The sequence below is a fragment of the Artemia franciscana genome, chromosome 18, assembly GCF_032884065.1.
Source record: "Artemia franciscana chromosome 18, ASM3288406v1, whole genome shotgun sequence".
Classification (NCBI taxonomy): Eukaryota; Metazoa; Arthropoda; class Branchiopoda; order Anostraca; family Artemiidae; genus Artemia; species Artemia franciscana.
In genome coordinates, this window is record NC_088880.1 from 12,590,291 (window position 1) to 12,611,044 (window position 20,754).

The window sequence follows — 20,754 nt, forward strand, 5'->3', positions numbered from 1 at the left end:
ACTTATAATAAGTGTTTAGTTTTATATATATATATGTATATATATATATATATATATATATATATATATATATATATATATATATATATATATATATATATATATATATATATATTAAGTGTAAAATATTTACAGGTATCACTGGAGGTATCGTTTTTATGTATGTACAGTGCACCATGTACGTTGCCTTGTGTAGACGGTGGCGAGCCTACAATAGGATTGTCGTGGTTCAAAACGTAGCTAGAAATAAAACCTCTCCGGAGAAGCAGCGCCTTGTCACTCAAGAATTATTTTCCTTTCGACGCAAGTCCTCAGCAGGGAAAGGCCTGTCAGTCTCTCAGTCTATTTTGCCAGTGATAGAAGTGTCCGTGAATCCAGACCTAGCTGATCTTCATCTCCCAGGTATGAGTAGTGAAGTCTTGCCAACGGTGAAGGTTGTGAATGAACTTGTTGATCGGTTACCTACTCGTAGTTTAAGCTGCGGGAGACTTAATGATGTGGATAAAATAGTTCTTACAAAGTCCAAAAGTTTTGGGAGACTTTATAAATTTCCTAGCCTTGATGAGTGTTGGAACGAAAGTGGTATGAAGTGATTTCTACTATTTCTGTGATCTTCTGGTTCCGGTGTATACAATCTGCAGGGTATGCTCTTCTCTTTTTATACTCGGAAAAGTACTTAAGCTAGGATTTTCTTGTTACATACGTTCGTGTTGCTGTTAATGAAATAGAATTAAACTTTGGTGACTTGTATATATATTTTGCGTCGTTCAAATTAGGTTACTCGTGCTGATGAATATGTTTAATTTCAAAATTAATAAGAGGCAATTAGTAAAAAAGTGCAATATCATGATATACAATGGCTTTAATTTAAAAAAATCGTTGGGGGGAATGCATTTTTTAGTATGTAGGGTGTGGGGCAAATTCGTCGTTTTTCAGTCTGTTCAATAAAGATGCGAAGAAAGCATTTTCCAATGGGAAGATCTGCAAAAAAATGCACTTCAAAATTTATAGAGGGACAGGTCCCTCCGCTAATTGATTGATAAACGGTTGAAAATAAAGTACAAGTTTGACATTCTTGGCATAAATTTATAATAATACTCTAATATAGCCTATGAAAATATTGTATTTTTTTCGTTTCTGGGGACGTGGATTGTATGAACTTAATCTGTTTAACGTGGCGCCTATTTAGTGTTATATGGGTTTATAATATACCCGACATATTCCAAAATGTAAAAACTTACAAGCAATAATTTATAATTAAAAATTATCCAAAATTTAATGACCCTCTAAAAAAATTATTCTCAATTTATGAAGATTGAAAGCAAAAGCGATAAGAAACTTTTAATGATCTAAGACGCTCCCTTAGGGGTAAGGTAACTGCAGAAAACCAAGTTTTACTGCATTTTAGGTCTTTTCTCCCCTTCCCCTATTTAGGTATTTTCCCTCCATTTAATATACTCTTGGAACCTAAGACAGGACAAGGGGATGTGGTCTCTAACTGACTTCATACATTATTTTTTTTAAAGCACAGTTCTGTAACTATTTTCACTGCCGATTTTTGAAAGCTTGTATTTGTGAAGGGATTTTAGAGAAAGGTATCTGTGAGGAGTGAACTAAAAGTGTGGAAACTTCTGATGCGTTATTTCAAGAAAAATGTTAATATGGTTCCTTGAAAATTTTATGTTGTAGATCAAGGACGTATCCAGGATTATAATAATGGCCAGGGGGGATACAAAAAAAACTTAAAATGTGGATCGAAAATTTGTTTAAATGCATTTTCGTTACTTTTTAAGAGTCGGGACAATTTCTTTTTTTTCGGGGGGGGGGGGTCAAACATGCCCCCCTCCTTGATGCGGCCTGTTGTGTATCAACACTACTCGTTTTGTTCAAAGTTTATAGCTCTGCCTATTTTGAAATATATGCTGCTCAGTTAGTTGTTCAAAAAAAAAAGAACAAAGGTAATTTTAGTCTATAGAAGGAATTAATTAATTTTTTATTTGTTATTTAGAATGCATTTACTTTCTCCTTATTTGGAACCAAAAAACTAGTACCATTGCTTCTTTCAGTCCGCTCTTCTCCCTTATGTTTACGTGCCTTCCATGCCTATAATACTGTTCTTAAAAAGAAAAATCTACATTTATAACTGCTATATATTATTTTTAATTATTGTATTCTAGTGGATTCTGACAGAGGATAATGCTATTTAACTTGACTACTGAATCATCAGATTTCCCAAATATATCTCTGGTCTAAGAAATTAAATTAGAACTTAATTTCTCACAAATTATTTCATATTCAGCAAGACACGAATATACTGATTTGTAACAACTGTATTTGTATCGCAATAACTATCCAGAGTTCATTTGGAATGAGTCTCATCATAGATGAATGGTTTAATTATAGATGTGGTAGTTCACAGAAATCTTTCGAATAAATCTATATCTTATGAAGCTGGTTGAAAGAACACACCAAGCTTTGATCACTATTGCTAGCTTCAACGTTTTTGATGGTTTACCCACTGTATATTGTGTAAGAAGTCTATTCGAATTACATAAAGGGCCGGATATGGAGAGGAGCAAAAGGGAGCAAGTGCCCCAGTTGGCACGTCTGGGGAGACAAAAAAAGCTAAAATTGTAGTATTTAATGACAATTTTTTTAATATTTACAGTATTATGGTGCTCAAAAGGTGGCAGTCAACATTTGCCCCCCCCCCTAAAACGCCTAATTTTTGCTTTTTGCACATACTGCATACTTCCACTAAGGAGTTAAAGAGAACATAACTTTGGCTAAAACTTTTTAAATTACCTTTAAGGTAATTAAAAAAGTATTAATAAAGGTGATTAATAAAATTACCTTTAAGGAAAGTAACTTCAATGAAATCTATCTCAACCAGTTCTACTCTGTATGAAGTGTGCCCGAAGTACAGGTGGGTTACTGGAGGGTATATAACATCTCTTAGTACTTGATTTGGAGGCTAGCCAATGTGAGAGATTTGATGATCGAGGAGAGGCGTCCATAAAAAAAAGTGCCCTCCAAAGTCGGTGTAACGATCTCCTTAACTTAGGAAATAACCACAGAGTTTATGCCTAAATCCTGTTTTATTTAAAACATTCATGTAAAATGCACGTTTGATGGGCTTTTTAAGGCAGGTCAATCGTATTTTAACAAAGAAATTTTATAGAACATAATATTATATATATGAATATATACTGCGACATCTTCTCATTGTTTATTATTACGTTTGATATTTAAATCTTCAAAATTTGTAAATTGCCATAAGTGCATGAAACCATCCTCCTTTTTCTTACTCCTCTTCATTACTCCAACTTTATCCTACAATTGCTTGCTCTTAGCGATAGTAGGGGATTTGATTTTTTATCCTGAGCTTGAAACCAGGATCTTTTTATGGATTTAATCCAACTCTGTGTTTTTTTCAAATGTTAGAATAGACGTATTGATTCCTCTATTATCATGCAACTATTGTCGAATATTTGTATCCTTTTGTAATATCTATTTCATCGTAGAGTCTCTCGAGGTTGACATAATTCTTCTCCCCCCCCCCTGCTCGAAACATATTTTTTGGTCACACCTCCCAAGAAATCGGAAGTCTTTGAGCAAGCCTATTTCTTTTCTCTTATATCCCCCCCTCCCTCTCTCTCTCTCTCCTTCTCGATTACTATTTAGTAAAAATAGTTTTTTCTCGACTTTAATACATGTTGAAGCTATGATAATGATATGCATGTTTGTTCTAATCAAACAATTTCATTCGCAAAAAGAGATCGCTATTACGAATTGTTGAAAATGTAATTTTTTAATATATTATGTTACAGTAATTTAACAGTGTACTTAATCAGCTTGTGATCCTTAGTTTGTTCTTAATTCAAAAATAATAGTATTTCTAGTAAGATTATTTTTGCAGTGAACCAAGGAATTGAGTGTTAATTCTTTTATTTTGATAAATAGATTTAAATCAGAATATTGAAATATTTTTACAAAATTGTTCTTTTTAGAAAGGATGGTATTTTTTGCCTGTAGATGATTGGTGTATAATGCGTAGACTGCTTACGGATTGCAATCAGAGGGGTCGCTACTGAACTTTGTTGGGGCAGAGCAATGATTTACTAACTGGGTGGTAGTATTTGTTGACCTTTTTTGTACCAGTAATGAACATAGTATTTTATTGTTTTCAAGGTTTAAAACTTTCGCCATTACTAACCAAGGTTGAAATTTGCGCAAAATCGCTCAGACTGTGTGTTTCATAAACTCAATTAATTTTTTTATTAACTAAAAATATTAGGGATAGGCTGTTTTCATAATCTTTGCGCCTTTGACTGCAATATTTTATAACACAACCTTCTGAGCAAACCCAAAATTAAGATAAAAATGGAGATTTTATTTTGGGTGACATTTAAGGTATACTGGCTCATCACCCTTCACGTTTTTGTTTAAATATGGTCAATAAAAGTTTTTTTTCTTCTATGGCCAAGCAAAAATCAAATAAAATGATTTTTCCAGTGTAGATTCACTGGAAATATTTGGAAAAGTATCCGTAATTGTGCTGTCTTATGCAGTTTAAAAAAGGAAAAGGTGGGGTGTTCTTAGGAGGGTGAGAGATATTCTTAACTCTCATGAGGAATCCAATTCAATGTACTAAATGGAAATGGAAGTCTTTTAGTGGCAGTGGTGGTTCTGGCCTCTCTTACGCCCGGGGTAAAATCTCCGCCCTCCCTTGTATCCCAAAAATTGTTGGGCCAAATTTTAGTAAAATGTTCATTTGTTAACAAATTTTTCATTTCTTTAAATCTGACTTTTCTTACTTTATATTGGAAAAGATTTGCGAAAAATGAAAATTTTGGACTTAATTTGCTTATGTTCACAGATGTAAGCCTTAGAAGGGGGCTCAGTGGTTTTTCTCTAGAAAGGAGGGGAGAGGGGTTGAAATAAAAATGAAATTTTACCCACGTTGAGAGGTACTCCGATACAATTTTTGGAGGGATATATCATTTTCTCTTGCTTACATTATTTGAGAGGATACTCCTACCTACGTTTTGGAGGGAGATGTCATGTGCTCTTAGCTTAATAACTCATTGTCATTTGTGCTCTTTGTTATTGGATCTGCATTTTTGTTTTTAATTTAATTGCTACAGTAATTTGTTTAATCAAGTGACTACCTTTTTTTTTCGAGGAAGATTTGTACATGCTCTATCACATCGATTATGAATTTGATTTTTTTTTTTTTTTTTTTTTTTTTTTTTTTTTTTTTTATAATAACGCTTTTATTAACTTATTTATTAATACAGTTTCCTGGATTGTTTAGCGTAATGTGCATAAGTATAACAAAATAAAAGGGCAAATTTGCATTTTCCCTTTTCTTGGAAAGCTGATTCCATTTCTATTTTCTATTTTTCCTCCTTTTATTTCTGTTTTTTTTTTCTATTTTTGGAGAGAGTGAAAGAGAATAAAGCAGCATTGTTTGAGAATTTGCGGCCCATACTGATACTATTCAATCGGATTAATATTCTTTAATTCGGCTGCATATATTCTAGTTGTTATATTTTGGGTTATGAAAGCGAAATTCCTGTAAAGCCGTATCGTCATTTACCTTTTCTGGTGTCACTCTGTCAAGTAATTGCTTCTCGATGGGGCTAAATTAGCCCAGCACTTTATATTTTCACCAGTATTAGTGCTTGTTTTGATATCACTTGACTAGCGTCAACTGAGAAAGATCAATTGAAGAAGTGTCTTAAATACAATATTATTTTTTGTTGTGTTATTTTTTGGTTTTGTAAAGTGTGCGTATTTTAAGTTTTGCGTGGTTGCGTTTTGCTGTTGAATTTATGCGGAAGTAATAAACGGATTATTTAGAATTTGTCTTACAATACTCCTGACAATAGTGTTGGCGGCTTGGTATAGAGCGATGCGTCTCTTAGATAGTTCTATTTTTACCTCACCATATAGAATTAATGATCGTGTGAAATAGGGCTGGCTCAATACGGGACCCAGGGATCGAACCCAGTAGTGGCAATTCACTGCAAGGCCTGGAATTTTATTCTGATGATGCGATCATGTGAAAGCGTCTCCACATTAATCCAGATAAGAAGAAGAAGGGTTGGCTAAACTGAAATTAAGTTAAAAACGATTATGCTGAATGGTCTTGAATGATTGATGGATAGCCATTTTTGTCATTTTTACACCTCTTGTTTCCCGCAGCCCCACATAGGGTCGGATCAAGGTTTCAGGATAGCCATTTTAATCAGTACATCCGAAATATCTAGAAAAAATGATTTACTTTGGGGACACCCCCAGGACTGTCAAATGGCACCCTCATAGAAAAGAGGCCCGAAATGTTCACATTGTCTATTTAAAATAGTGGATTCGTTTATATATTTTTAGTAGAAAGATGGATATTTTAGAACAGGATCGTACAACAGTTTCTGTGTTCATGATGTGAAAGTCTGAGGCCCCCCTCCCTCTCCTTCAGATTCTTAAATATGAACATGTTGTACCTCTTTTGATTATTCAGGGATCATCTGGAGAGTGGTCTTAAATGATCAGATTATTTATCTGGCTGATGATGCAGTATTTCGACATTGCAAATGTGACGTTTAATTTATCTCAAAGTTCGTTGTTGAGGCTTTTCTACCCCCCTCCCCTCCCCTCATCCTGCTACTGCATAAGTAAAAGTAAAAGAAAATGCAAGAACAAACTTCTATTAGGAGATTTGAGCTCATAGCTAGAGCTTCTAGCCATAGACTAAGACAGCCACAAGGAATTTGGTCTCAAAGTAGTGTTTTGTAACATGTACATTTTTAATATATTCCAAACGTTTTTCGGTTTTAATCAAAGCTGATCCTCAAGAGTTTTTAAAAGCGTTAATCACAATCTTTGTGCTTGATTAGATTTAGTAAAGAGTGATGTGTCTACTGTGTACTTTTTTAGTCTCATTATATAGAACAGATAAATGTAGAAAGTTCTAAGAGAGTTCATTTGATTGCGAATCTGGAGATATAGTCCCCTTTTATAGTAACGATGCGGATAAGAGGACATCAAACCAATCTTTCAGCACTTATATCATCTGCAGCTGCTCCCATGGCCCAACATGGCATTGTATAAACATTTCGATATAATCATTTGAATTAAAATAGTGTGGAAGGGCAATCTCAAGTGTTTGAAATGTCAAGGTCAAGGGTACCAAATTATATGCTTACCCTATTTCTTGATAGATGCTTCATAGGTCCTCTTTACTATAAAAATGGTCGTGCCACTCCTCTTGAAATTAGAATCACACAAGGATGCAATCCTGCACTATTTAAAGCGGATCTCTGCCAAACCTCGATCATTCACGAAACATTTTTGGAGCAAGTTTAATCACTATAAATTCACAAGTAAAAATCGATTGCATAGATAAATCAAGCTATAAATTTTAATTTTAAGGAGCTTTGGCTTTACAGGATCCTCTTGTAATGCTACCACCGTGACCCCTTACATTTTGACAGTTATTCCTTGAGAATTTCTATCGTAAATATTATTGTTGTTTTTCATACCAAGACTACTAATATGACAACCTTTCCTTTGACGGCTAATCCCAAAATTATTATTTTTAGCACCAATACTCCTACCCTAACTTCTGCGATCATGACTGCTTCAACCACCTCGAGCAATTCTAAAACCGCTGCTCCCATCACTGACTACTTCCAGCATAACTATACTTACTATGAATAGTCCGACGAGGACAATTACCAACACTACTATGACCCAGACACTGTATCTGAATATATTGAAAAATTTATATGTGATCTTAATGTTGATAAAAACCCTGATAATGACGGTTTTTTAGAATGTTGTCATGCGCGAATTGGCTACTTGCTTACCCAGTCCTCGCACTTCTCGCTGTTCAACCTTTATTTTGATTCTCGTAAATGCTCTGCTGCATGGGAAAAGGCTAAGGTTGGATTTCAGTAATTATCGTTCGATTTTTTCAAGATATTTATTTCAACACTTTAATTTTTTAAGAATTTTGGAAAGAATAATTGTGTATTGGGTTCAAAATTATCTTGAAAATAATATTCTGTTGCTTACAGCACAGCATAATTTTAGATAAATGTGGCCTTTTAATGATCAGCTAATGGAAGTTATTAATTATTTTCAAAAGATGGTTCAAAGTTTGATTTTCTTTTTATTTATTTCTTTTGGTTTAACTACCAATCCTCCTCTCACCCAATGCCTGAATGTGGTTTCAATTCATGAAAATATAGGGGTATTGGTGTGAATTTTGCAATGCCTTGAGGGCCAACTTTATCCTTTTTTTTTAATGTAAATACAAAAGGGGTTTTTCAGTGAAGCCCCCCCCCCTCCAATTTTTTTTAATCATGACAGTACAAAGAAGCAAACTACGTCACTGATGTCAGGATATAACCTTGGTATTACAAAAGACAATTTTCATTATTTTTATTTATTCCTCAATGAAGTAGATCATAATGCCAAATATTAAAAATAACAGCAAACTTTTTGTTATGACTTATATTAATATGACCAATCAGTTAAATTGGAAGAGATTCAGGAAATTCAATAAAAGACAGATGTCGAGAAAAACAGTACATGAATTCAATTGATAATAATTTTAGTAGCATTGTGCTTACGGCTGATAGATACAAAATAGATACAAAATGACGATTTTTTTAAAGGATATTATGTTTCAAACTAAAAACCTAAAAACTAAAACGTGCTTACGGCTGATAGTGAAGTTACTATCGCCCAAATTACACTGCGTTGCCTATCTGGAAATGCCCTATTTAAAAATAACTTCTTGTAAAGTTTACCTGTAATTTCTAAAACAATATTCACGTACGTTTTATAATCACCGTGATCTATTACACTATTCTGGACATCAATTATGTTGTTTTACGCCTATATATCGAAGCACGAAATTCACCCCCTCAAAATCAACCTCAACTTAAAAAAAAATATTTCTTAAAAAGCTAAATGAGCAAACTTTGCATATCTGGGATCACTGCACTTTTTTTTAGCCTTGTAGTCAAGAATCTTTTCTCTTCCAATTTGTTCCTGATCAAACCGTTCCCTTCCTGAACTATGAAACGTTTTTGTTCTTTGAAAAACTCTTTTGGAATTTCTTAAAATTTACGTTTGTCCTTTTTTTATTATCAAGTTTTATTATAAGCTAATATTATGAATACTTTTGTCATTTTGTTCAAGTTTCCTGCTTAAGATCCAAAAACAGGATTCCAATTTAAATTTCCAAGTGGCCAAAAGTCTGAGAATACACTTTAATTGTCCTTAGCAAACTTATAGCATAAATTTAGTTCAATTTGATATCAAGGTTATGATGGTTCTTAAAATAAGCGTTTGATTCAACAACATTGCCCAGATAATATAATCTAAGGAATTTTCCGTGGAGAATGTTCAGAATATTACATTTGAATGAAAATGGATTAGGTGAATAAATAAATATTATAGACATCACACAGGTTTCTTTAGTCCTGATATTTTAATCGCCTACCTGTTAAATCAACTTGAGCATATGCATGGTTTGGTGTGGAAAAGAGTTCATTTTGGCAACTTAGATGCCTATATTATCCTTTTGTTAATTCCAACATACCCCTCAACATGTCCCGAAAGTTTAAATTTAATGATCTTAACCATTCCTGAGATTTTTCTGATACACCCTTATGACAGCCTGAATGAATATATTGGCTTTTGATTTAGTTCAACATTCAGCTCCATATTCTCTTTAAATTTCAGCTTAATACACTTACTACTCCTGAGACACTGCATATAAATTGTTTTAACAACCTAGATCCGCACAAAATATTCTTTTCTAGTTCACCACCCCTTGTCAAAACCCCCTGAAAGTTTCAATTTAATATCTTTACCCATGGGTAAGGTATATACACTTTTTTGCATATACGTATGTGCATATATGCTTTTTGGCAACCTTCATGTAGGTGTCTTTTGTTTGGCTCAGCATCCTTTGATTTAGATGGTTCTCAATGTGGTTTAGGCACCGAGGAGCGTATTTGAAGTTTGTTCACCTCCTTTTTCTCATTAAGTAAACCTGATTGAACGATTGAAAACAATTTAGTTCAGTGTGCCCGTCAGTATTCTCTGAAAGTTTAAAAGTTATACCATTAGCCACTCCTAAGATATTGTAGGTACGCCTTTTTGACAACCTGGATATACATAGTGTTTTTCAAAAAAAAAAATTCTGTACCCTCTTCAACATTCCCCGAAAGTCTCAACTCGAAACCATAAGCCTTTCCTGAGATTTCGCTCCAGAAATTTTTTAACCCCTGAAAACTGTCTCCCAGGATATCCCTCCCCCTTCAGAAACCTCAGCGAAAAATCCCTATTTTTCCAACTACAAATAGTGTCTGTAATACATGGACAAACTGCAAAGATTGCAGCCCTTTCCATAGGGGCTGTGGGGGATCATGTCATACTCCGAGGCATATTTTTTGGACTTTGAATTATGATGAACTAAATGGCTATCTCAGATTTCATTCGGATTTTTTTTGGGGAAACGAGGAGGAAGGGGACTAGGTGCCCTCCAATCCGTTGGGTCACTTAAAAGGGCACTTAAAATTTCAGTTTTTGTCCGCATGGGCCCTCTCCAGGTCTCTTAGGACCCTCGGATTGATACGGTCATTCCTGTGGGAAAAAACAAATCACACATACATGATCTTTCTATGGCAAAAAATACAGGATTCCAAATATCTGTAGCTTGAGACCTCTACAGTTGGGTTCTCTGAATACCTTGTAGTTGAGGAGAGGCAGACCCATCAAAGGGTGTGTTTTAATTCTCAAGCGTCCCAATGCTCATCGAGTCTTCAGATAAATACAGAGTTAGTTCTAAGGAAGGGGTTCAGATGTGGAAATTAACATATAATCCCTCCTGATTTTCGAAAATATTTATGGTCTAAACTGTTATTATGAAAGTAAGGAGTAACATTAAACTCCAAAATGAGAAGAATTTTTTAGCATGGGAGGGGGTGGCTCTTTCATATTCCTAACCTCTCCCTTGTTGTCTTAAAAACTTCGGAAGAGGCTCATTTGATCGAAAATTGGTAGTTCTAGTCCCTTATTTTCAAGTTGAAAGTGATTGGAGGCCAGTCAGCACCTGGACTAGAACCATTTATGTTTTCTGGTCCTTTCCCTATTCTTTAGAACATCTGTTTGACAATTTAAGGTACCCCTTTTGTATTTTCTTTGTGGCTGCTCAAGGCACGGAGGGGGAAGGGAATACTCTAATTTCCATCCTTTTTCAAATCATCCCCTCCATGGAAAATTGTTCGAAAATCTTTTCGCTCTCCTAGAAAATAGCTCTCAGAAAACTCAACAATAGAGAATATCCCCCGCTTGCTTAGAATATCAACTTCCCCCTCGTTGTCCTAAAAGTTTTGGAAGATAATCGATTGAAAATTGAGTTCCTTTTTTAAGTCAAAAATGATTGGAGGCCAGCCAACTCCTGGCCTAGAAACATTTATGATGTCTGGTTTTTTGGTACTCCTTAGAAAGTTTTATCGATGTTTTGAGGTACGTATTTGTACTTTCTTTGTGGCTACTCACGGCACGAAAAGGGGGATTTGCAAAAAGGGAGAAATACTTTAACTTCTGATCGCTTTTCAAATCATGCCGGAAATCATCACCACCGTGAAAAATTGTTCCGAAACTCTTTCCCCTCCCCTGGAAAATAGCTCTCACAGAAGATCCAACGGTAGAGAATATACCCACTCAAAATTTTACCCCTCCCCCATGGAAAAATTTTCAAGGCAATTCCATCCCCGCTGAAGATTTAAAAAAAGAAATTGCCTTTAAATTTCATTTCCGATATTTTTTGCAAACAAGGTCTATGCCACTCCTCCCTCCCCCCCCCATGGAACATTACCCCTGCTAATAAAGAGTTTCTCTCGTGAAAATTATTCTAGAGCCATCTAAAACGGAGTACTTGATTCGTCCTTACCTTAGACCTTAGATCCTTCTGAGCCATCAGTGGCGCATAGGGTGTCTCTATCACTTGATCCATAGTCAGAGAAAAATGTAAATAAATTTCGAAAAAATTTTTGTTGTTGTGTTTATAATAGTTTTCAACCATTTGAAGCATCATTAATCCAGCTTTGGGTCCATAAAACTGTTGCAGATAGAATTTATAGCAAGAATGTGTGAAAAAATATGTGCATCAAATAGTGTCACCCAATTCGGAGTTGGTTCAGACTAAACATCATATTTTTACAGAGGCGATAACACCTCGGAGGAGAGAGAACAATATATTTGTTAAACAATAATTATATTGTTTTATAATTATACTCGTCTATGTAATTATACTCGTCCAGACTGTTTCTCAATCTCCGTATATATTCTTTCTCAATCAGGGCTTCGATAGCTCATTTAATGAGCTGGATATTAGGAGCAAAACTACTTCGAGCTTGAGTCACAACCTCTTATACTAAGGCCTGAGTTTTCCTGATTTTGAGATTTTCTTGTTTGAGCAATAGGCGCTTCAAACTGATTCTTTTTAGTTGCAGATGACAAATTGAAATGAAAAAACTATGAAATAGATGGAAAAACTACCGTATCAGCAGATAAATCCCTGAGGTCTGATTTATCAGAAAGTAGAATTTTCTTCTCGAAAAGGCCAATCAAAATTTCTAGAAAACTGGTCTTTATTCAAATTAGTGGCAGTTTGTAACTGACTGTGCTTGACTTTATCTACTGTCTCAAACTGTGAAAGGAATCCATATTGAAACGCAAAATTTGTGGCCATATAGGGTTTCTTCAGATACGTAAATCTAACATAAACAAAGCTGTGTTGATACATCCATGTTAACTTTCTTCCGTTGAAAGTTCGTCCGTAAAAAGCTTTATACCCAGAAAGAGATTTCTCAAGAAGTTGTGGTAAAATAAACGGAGTAGCAGGGGTTGAGATGACTGGCCATTCACTTTGCTCCAATATGTTGAATGCCACATTATGTCCAGATGTGACTCCCTTTACTGACATTGAATCTATAAATTTTTCTTGAAGATCAGTTGATATGGCTTGACCACTATGAAGTCGATGAAATTTGCTCGTGAGCCATTAGCCGCAAGCTCGCTTGATCCGCTTCATCATCACCTCTTTTCCGTCCATAGAATGCTGACGATTGATACATCAGCCTTTTAGCTAGAAGTTTGGCATAGTGTCTTTGGAACAAGTTCTTATCATCTAAGTTCTTCAAAATGGTGACAGATTCAGCTAGCTTGTCATCACTGTCACTACTACTTGTCCCACTAACTGATTTACGGTGCATTCTATCACAATATTTCGCTAACAGTGCAAAAGATCTTGAAACATTTCTATTTTTGTTTTGCGTTGACAATTGAAGTAAAGGCTCTTTTCAGCGCTTTTTTGAAATGCTCATCATTATGGAAACAGGAGGAAATCATGGTGGCGTAGGTACTGTGAATTTCCAAAACAGAATTGACGAACTTCAGTGGAGCATTCAGTTGACCAAAGTCCGCATTTTGTGTTGCCTCTCTTCCCATTTTTTTTATATATTCTTCGACAAGTTTTACTAGCTCATTTAGTTCACCTAGGTCTATCTTCAATACTTGATAGTCACTAGCCAGGTCTTTGACTCCTTTTTTGCTCACTATGCTAGTTAGCGCATTCAAAAGATAGTATAGATGATCAGCCACCATTCTTTGAACTATTTCATTGCTAACTTTGGCGTAAGATGATTCATCAAGAAGCTTCCAACATCATGTTTTCTTCTCTTTTCTTTGCTGCGATACATTTTTCATATATTGAGATACGGGGGTTTTGCGTACTCAATCATTGGCTCCTGGTTGATAATGGTCTCCTGTCGACTTCAAATATGGCTCCTCAAATACACATTGATAAATCTTCAGTGGTTCGCTGGGTTTGTACTCTCCAGCACTCACAAATGAACTTATAACCGTCTTTGTTATTCCCACTTCCTTCTGATCTGTTATAATATCTGTTCAGTCGATATTCACTCCACCAAGGAATAAACGAACTAAATTCGACCGAAGGAGTTCAATCATTATTTTTATCCATAAATCAAGTTCAAGCTCTCTTATTTCCTTCATTTGCTCACTACTCTCATTAAGCTGTTTATTTTTACCTTTTCCACTGTCATTAGGTGATGTCCCATTGAGAGCATTGCTTTTAAAACATGCTGAGAATTGAAAAGTGTATACAGTTTGTTCAAAAGGTCAACGCCCTGATTGAATTGTTTCCAATATCCGCGATATTCCTCTTGAGAATATCATCGGTATTAACTACAAAAATGCCGCAGTCATTACCGGCGAGAAAAGATGTCTTGGCACACTATTCAAAAATGGGTGCCTCGCCTGTTTACCTTAAGTTGTCGTGATCATTCCTTGGCACTGTGCTCTTTTCACACTTTAAAGCTCTTATCTGAAAGCGTGGAAGACTTTACTAGAGACCTATTGATCTTATTTCAAAACTGGTCAAGGAGTATGAACAGTTTCAAGAATATACGAATATTTCCAAACAGAGGCTCCTGTCTATCGATGCAACACGATGGCTGCCTCTTGAAGCAGCAGTTATCAGGATTTTAGAACAGTGGAGTGCCTTGCTGCTGTTCCTGGATTATCAACTTATCAACCCTTGCACTGATAGGGATAGTCGGGAGAAGGCAAGGGCAATTTGTTGTTTCAGGCGCAGATAGTAACTAGTTTTGTTTATTTACTGGTTTAAAAGTTAACTTAGCGCTACCTGTAAACATTTTATTAGTATGTTTACATGCCTAGTTCAATAGAAATTTACAATTCTAAATCTTTTGGCTTTTAGATTCAACAATTTTGCTGGGTTTTCATAGGCCTGACAATTTGACTCTCACAGGAATAAGTAAAGATGAATATAAACTACTAATAGACTATATTTTTCTCTAAGATTGCAGGTAATTATTAGACTACCTTTACAAATGAGCCCCCCACCATTCTAGGGCTAGTAGGCTAATAGCCTTCACCTAGGCCTATAAGCAAAATCTTGTGAATTTCTTTTTTAGTTCGGCTTTTTTTTTGGCTGACTGACCATTGAAAATGAAAAACCACAACAAACTAAACATATATAGCCTAGCCTATCTACAAACAATGGTTTGCTATGATTAAGTTCAATAAAAATATCAAATAAATCTGATAATCTTCCTCTATTTAGGTCATCTTTTCTGTTAAAGGATGTGTTATGAGTAAATGTCACAAAACATCACATTTTCTGTTTCCATAAGCTCAAATACTGCAATTTGTCAGTACCAAAATTTGGTCAACCTTAGTAAAGTTATATAGCCTAATTCAAAAATATAGATTTGTCTCTACTAGGCTGGATATGACAATTTCAAATAATTTCTGCAATTTTGCCTTCTTCTTTTTCTGTTAGGTTGCTTAAAGACTGCATTTTTGACTAAATAAAAAAAAAAAAAAAATTCAAATAGCCATATGAATTTTGCCCAAATTGCCTTGCTGAAATATTACAGATAGCCTATGGTCTTTTGCCAACTATGATGTACATAATGTTTTGCTTTAGTTGAATGTCCCCAACATTACCTGAAAGTTTGAGCTAAATACCCCTTTCTCTTTCTAATATATTGTAGATATGTTCTTTTGACATACTGAATGTATGTAAAGTCTTCTGATTTAGTTCAGTGCTCCTTGAAATTTCAACTTGAAACCCTCAGTCAATCTTAGGATATTTAAGTTATGCTCTTTTTAAAACCTAGATGGCTGGATATACATATCTTTTCAATAACATGAATGCTCAAGGGGTCTTTGGATTTAGTTCTACACCCCCTCTGCATTCACAGAAAGGGTAAAATTCTAGTTAATTGACTTCTTGCTATCTCAGAAAGGTAGGAAAATGAAACTTTCAGGGATGAATCTACAGACTAAAGTATGTCCTGGGAAAGTATTTTAAAGCAACTACCTCCACTCCTTCTCCCTCTAGAGGGCCCTGAAATTTGCCTACATGACAGGTCTATACCCATTGAAATTTTGACAAACCAACATTTTACCTTAATTTTCAGTTACTAGTTGCTTTTTCTCTGCCTTTAATTCTGAAAATGCAATTCCTGTTATTTGAGTAGAATTTTGAGCTATATCAATATTTTTTTTTTTCAAAATTTAGGAAATGTATTTGCATATCTTTTAAACCTTATAAAATGGAATTAAGCAAAGTTATGAGACTGAAAACAATTTTGTTGTACTTCAATTAAGCAGAAGATCTATTTTGAGAGGTTTCACTTTTATAACACACATATTTTTAAAGGTCATCAAAGGTCAGGGCCCTCTAGAGGGAGAAGGAGTGGAGGTAGTTGCTTCAAAAGACCTTCCCAGGGTATACTTTAGTGTGTAGATTCATCCCTGAAAGTTTCATTTTCCTAACCTAAACCCTTTCCAAGATAGCAAGAAGTCAATTGACTAGAATTTTACCACAGAAAGTTTCAACTCAATACCTTTAGTCATTCATTAAGTGTTGTACATTTGCCCTGTTGACAACCTGGATACATACAATGTATTTTTATTTGTTTCAACATTTCTCTAGCATATCCTGAAAGTATCAAGCTGCTATAGTTAGCACTTTATACTAAATGTTTTTGCTCAAGATTTTCTGAAAGTTGTAACACAATACCCCTAACATCCTTTTGGCAATTTGGATGTATATAGTGCTTTTTTCTTAGTTCAACATGTCCTGAAAGTTTCAACTTAATACCCTTACCCATTCCTGAGATTGTTCAGGTATCCTCTTTTGAAAACTTGAATGCACATAGAGTACTTTGATTTAGTTTAACATTCTCTGAAAGTTTTATCTTAACATACTCTTTCCTTTTCTTTAAATACCTTCCTTCCCAATAACAAAACTTAGATGTAAACAATGTGCAACTTGCATAAGTTACAGCCTTTGTTGTGGAGGCACTAAGGGGTTCTTTCATCTCTAGATGCATATTTATAGACCTTTTGACTATTTTGAATAGTATGACTATCTAGAATTTGCCATCTGATGTATATGGGGATTAAGGCAGGCCAGATAGCCAAAATGGTTGTTGGAAGGCATATAGGTGTTGTGCTCCAATAATATTTTACTCTTAAAGTAAAAAGAGTCTCTCTAAGGCTTCTAAAACAATTCCCTCTGTACAAAGCAGCCTGGTCTAAAAATAAAATGAAAAACATTGAACATATGATCTTTTTACTTGGGCAGTGCTCAGGGTTGCCACCATAGTCAGTTCCTAAAGTGCTACAATTGCCAAAGTTTGTGTGCCACACAACAATTTTCAGTGTTACAGAAAAAAAAAATCTGCATGTTGCAGCTTGTGTTTTAACATGTACAGTTTTTTTTTAGTTTACTTAGATTATTTTTAAGTAAATTTTTCAATCTTTCATTTCAAAGGAATAAAAATATCTCATGAGCTGATCAAATTGCTGAATGGGAAAATGTACATGTATAAGGATATCATGTATCTAAATGTATTTAGTTTATTGCCATGCATAAGGAAAACATTTTGACATGACACACATCCTTTAATTACATTTTATGTGTCCATATTTTCAATTAATCATATAAGAGAAAAACTGACTGAGAGATGGTAGTACTGGTTAAAAAGGAAAAATAAAGCTTTTAGAATCTAAGATACATTCTTTATTGAGACAGTACTGTAAAAATGCAATTACAAAATAAAGTCAAGCCACCTTTTTTTGTTGTGGGCTAGTTTCTCTAAAACGTCTTCTGCATTGACTGGGACAGCCGTGTTTATGAATCCAATAAGCTGCTCTTATTGGTGTATCTTCTCTGAACTTTTATGAAATATTTGTCAGCTCCAATGTATGTATTAATAGCTCAAGTTTTATTACTTAAGTTTATGGCTTCTTTGATCTCTTTTCTTGTTTTTCTTTACTATTTTTCAGCTGGTCTCTTTGTATTCAATCTTCCTGTGTCTATCCCCCCACATGTATCAGCAATAAAAAAGGGAAGAAAAGAAATGCTATCATTCTTCTATGGTTATTGAAGTCCCCAAGGCTTTGACCAGCTGAAATGTTACATTAAGTATTTTATCCCTAAAGTTTGATAGTATGTCCCAATAAGTAGCTAACAATGGCCAAAAAACTTTGCTCATAGCTTTCCTGTAAGATAAAAAGAAGCAGCAGAACTTCCAACAGAAATATAGCAGTTTTATACTTACTGGGATTTACATTGAAGCAGATTTACACAATCACATCTATCATACACTCACCTTCTAGATTTTTATATGTATATCCTTTTGATGGAAATTCAGAAGCTGAACTATATTTATTTGCAAAAAGGTATGGGCTCATTGTATAACTTCATTATATTGGATCTTGTAGATTTTGCTCTTTCTTAAAGGTCTGACTTGACTTAAAGTTATTGATTTTGTCTCCATAACAGAACTCAGTAAAAGAAAGCAAGCAGGGGGGTGGGGTTGCTTCCAACCAATGATTGGTTGGAAGTGTGACATATGGACCAGCAACCCCCTCCCCCCTACAGAACTCAGAACCAAATCCCTCATTTGTTCACTTTAGAAAGTTTTAAAATAAGAATCTTTTAAACATCCAAAGAGTTTAAAGTTTAAATTCATCATCCCATAGGATTCGTGCTTTTGGCACAAGTTTTACAGCAAGCAAAAAATGATACTTTTTAAACTATCAAAATTGGATTCAAAAATGTAACTTTTTATTAAAGCCAATTAGAAACCAGATTTCTATTATTTGTTTGGTCAACGAACTAGAGGTGAAACTCCTCGTTGTAAAAATAAATCTTTTGCAAGGAGGTTAGACCATAGGCTGGATAATAAAAAGAACAGTTGTATTGCAACATTTCTGAGGTCAATCTACCCAGTGCTCAATTTAGAAATCCGGGTTGATTCTAGATATATAAGGCAGACCTAGGAGCCAGGAGAGTATTCAGTAAAGTTCTGTTGTTGATGCACTACATACAGCTAACACATATTGAAGTCATTTTGTCCGAAGTTGTATATGAAGTAAGAAAATAAAGTTATTGTCAATAATTGTCTTTGTCTATGAGTCAAGGTATCAGGTAGAGTTCCTATTGTCTGTTGGATTGTTCCCAAGGGAATCTGCACAACTCGGGAGACCTGGATATCACAATAATGATTCTGGGTATAGGGATTTGTTTATAGAACCCCCTTAGTCTATATCCCTTAGCTACCCTGCTCCCATGTTCAAATTTGTACATCCCCTTAACTAAACTTCCTAAGAAACCCCTCCCATAACAGGCTTTATGAAAAAGCTTTTTTATGAGTAAAAGAATGCATTTACATGCTATTACTTTCGATTCTCAAAGAATATTAACAACAAATCTGATTTCAGGGTATAGGTAGGAGTCATGGGTGATGTAATAACAATTGATGATGAAGGGATCAATGATGAAAACTCAGAAGTCACTGAAGTGTCATCAGTTTTGATCACTAAAGTGGACACAGCTGATCCTCTGACTGAATCTGAAGAAACCAGAAAAACAAGAAAAAAAAGGGTGAAGGTATTGAACTTTTTTTCATATTTTAATACTAGGAATACTATAGGCCTACCCGAAACATTTGTATTAGGATGAAAGATATTAGAATGGACCAGGTGAAACTAGTACTCATAGTAGGAGAAAAAATAACATATCAAAAATCTAAACCTCTAGTTTGATGCAATTTTTTTTCCTTTTTCTATTTATTTGCTAAAAAATTGAGAAAAAAAAATGTAAACTTTCACATGTCTCTTATGGCCAACTTTTGACCTTGAATTCATTTTCTGGTGTTCATTTTGTTGCCTGGCCAAAATAAATTTATTTTGTCAGCAAAAACATACTTTTTTAAAGAAAATAAATTGTTTTTTCTGAGAAAACTGCTACTACTGTCTGTCAGGATCTATTTGATAATGTACATAAATAGGTTCAAAAGTATAAAATGAATAAACAGGAGTGACAAAATACCTAAGTGCTCTATACCTTTTAGAATAAGGCACATTGTAACTTAGAGAAAAAGCTTTTATCTTATTAACCAAATGTGTAAAAATTGCACTTCATATAAATGTAGGAACTAAATTTGTCATCATCACTGTGAACTTTTATTCTTCTTCACTAAGTTTGTCTTGAAACTTAGAACCGTTGTATGATCTCCCCTTACAGATACTGCTGGCTACTGTACACTCAAGTCCGTTTTTTTCTTACAGGTACATTTTTCACTATCACAATTGTGAATACAATAAGAGCATTTGATAGTTTTAAGCATCTGAGATGGAGCTGCAGGGAGATCTGTTTTTATTGGCGCAAATACTTCGTTATCCTGCAGTTTCCATCCCAAACTTAAAGAGTCTACTGGGTTCCCAAATCAGACTTGAACTTGACAATATACTTGTAGCTAGTGGTACTTTGCCGCTGCCAGAGCTGGTGGCCTCCATACTCTCTTCAAAATCTTTAGTCTGAACCTTGTACTGCTCATGACTTTTTCTGTGGTTAGTGTTGACATTTATCCTTATAAGACAGAAAAAGGAATACTCTTGGAAATTGAAACTGAGAGTCCATGATCACAGTACCATTTTTTCTGCGTCCATCTTTTCTGACTAGACTCGTCTTCTATCATTCTCAATTTTGACAGGCATATTTTGTTTGTGAAAGTCTTTCTGCAAGCAACATGTTGGTTCCCTGCCTGGATAGAGATGCTAGTAACTCGCGTTTTGCTAACTTCGCTAATTGCTGAGGCT

General features: G+C 34.7%; 2 protein-coding genes across 3 annotated transcripts in view; both read left to right on the forward strand.

Moving 5' to 3' along the window:
- Positions 1-1,996, forward strand: part of LOC136038630 (E3 ubiquitin-protein ligase MARCHF8-like) — a 28,420-nt gene extending 26,424 nt beyond the window's left edge. The window contains exon 5 of one of the 2 annotated variants that reach the window (XM_065721866.1): positions 136-1,996. In XM_065721866.1, coding sequence (XP_065577938.1) covers positions 136-593 — 458 coding nt within the window. In that variant the 3' untranslated portion in view covers positions 594-1,996. The remainder of the gene's footprint in view (positions 1-135) is intronic. The other variant, XM_065721868.1, reaches the window with a different exon arrangement.
- A 12,791-nt stretch (positions 1,997-14,787) lies between these two features.
- LOC136038634 (lysine-specific histone demethylase 1A-like) overlaps positions 14,788-20,754 on the forward strand; it is a gene marked incomplete at its 3' end in the record, with an annotated part of 406,525 nt that continues 400,558 nt past the window's right edge. The window contains 2 exon segments of the mRNA XM_065721879.1: positions 14,788-14,939; positions 19,375-19,543. Of these exon segments, the coding sequence (XP_065577951.1) occupies positions 19,391-19,543 (153 nt within the window).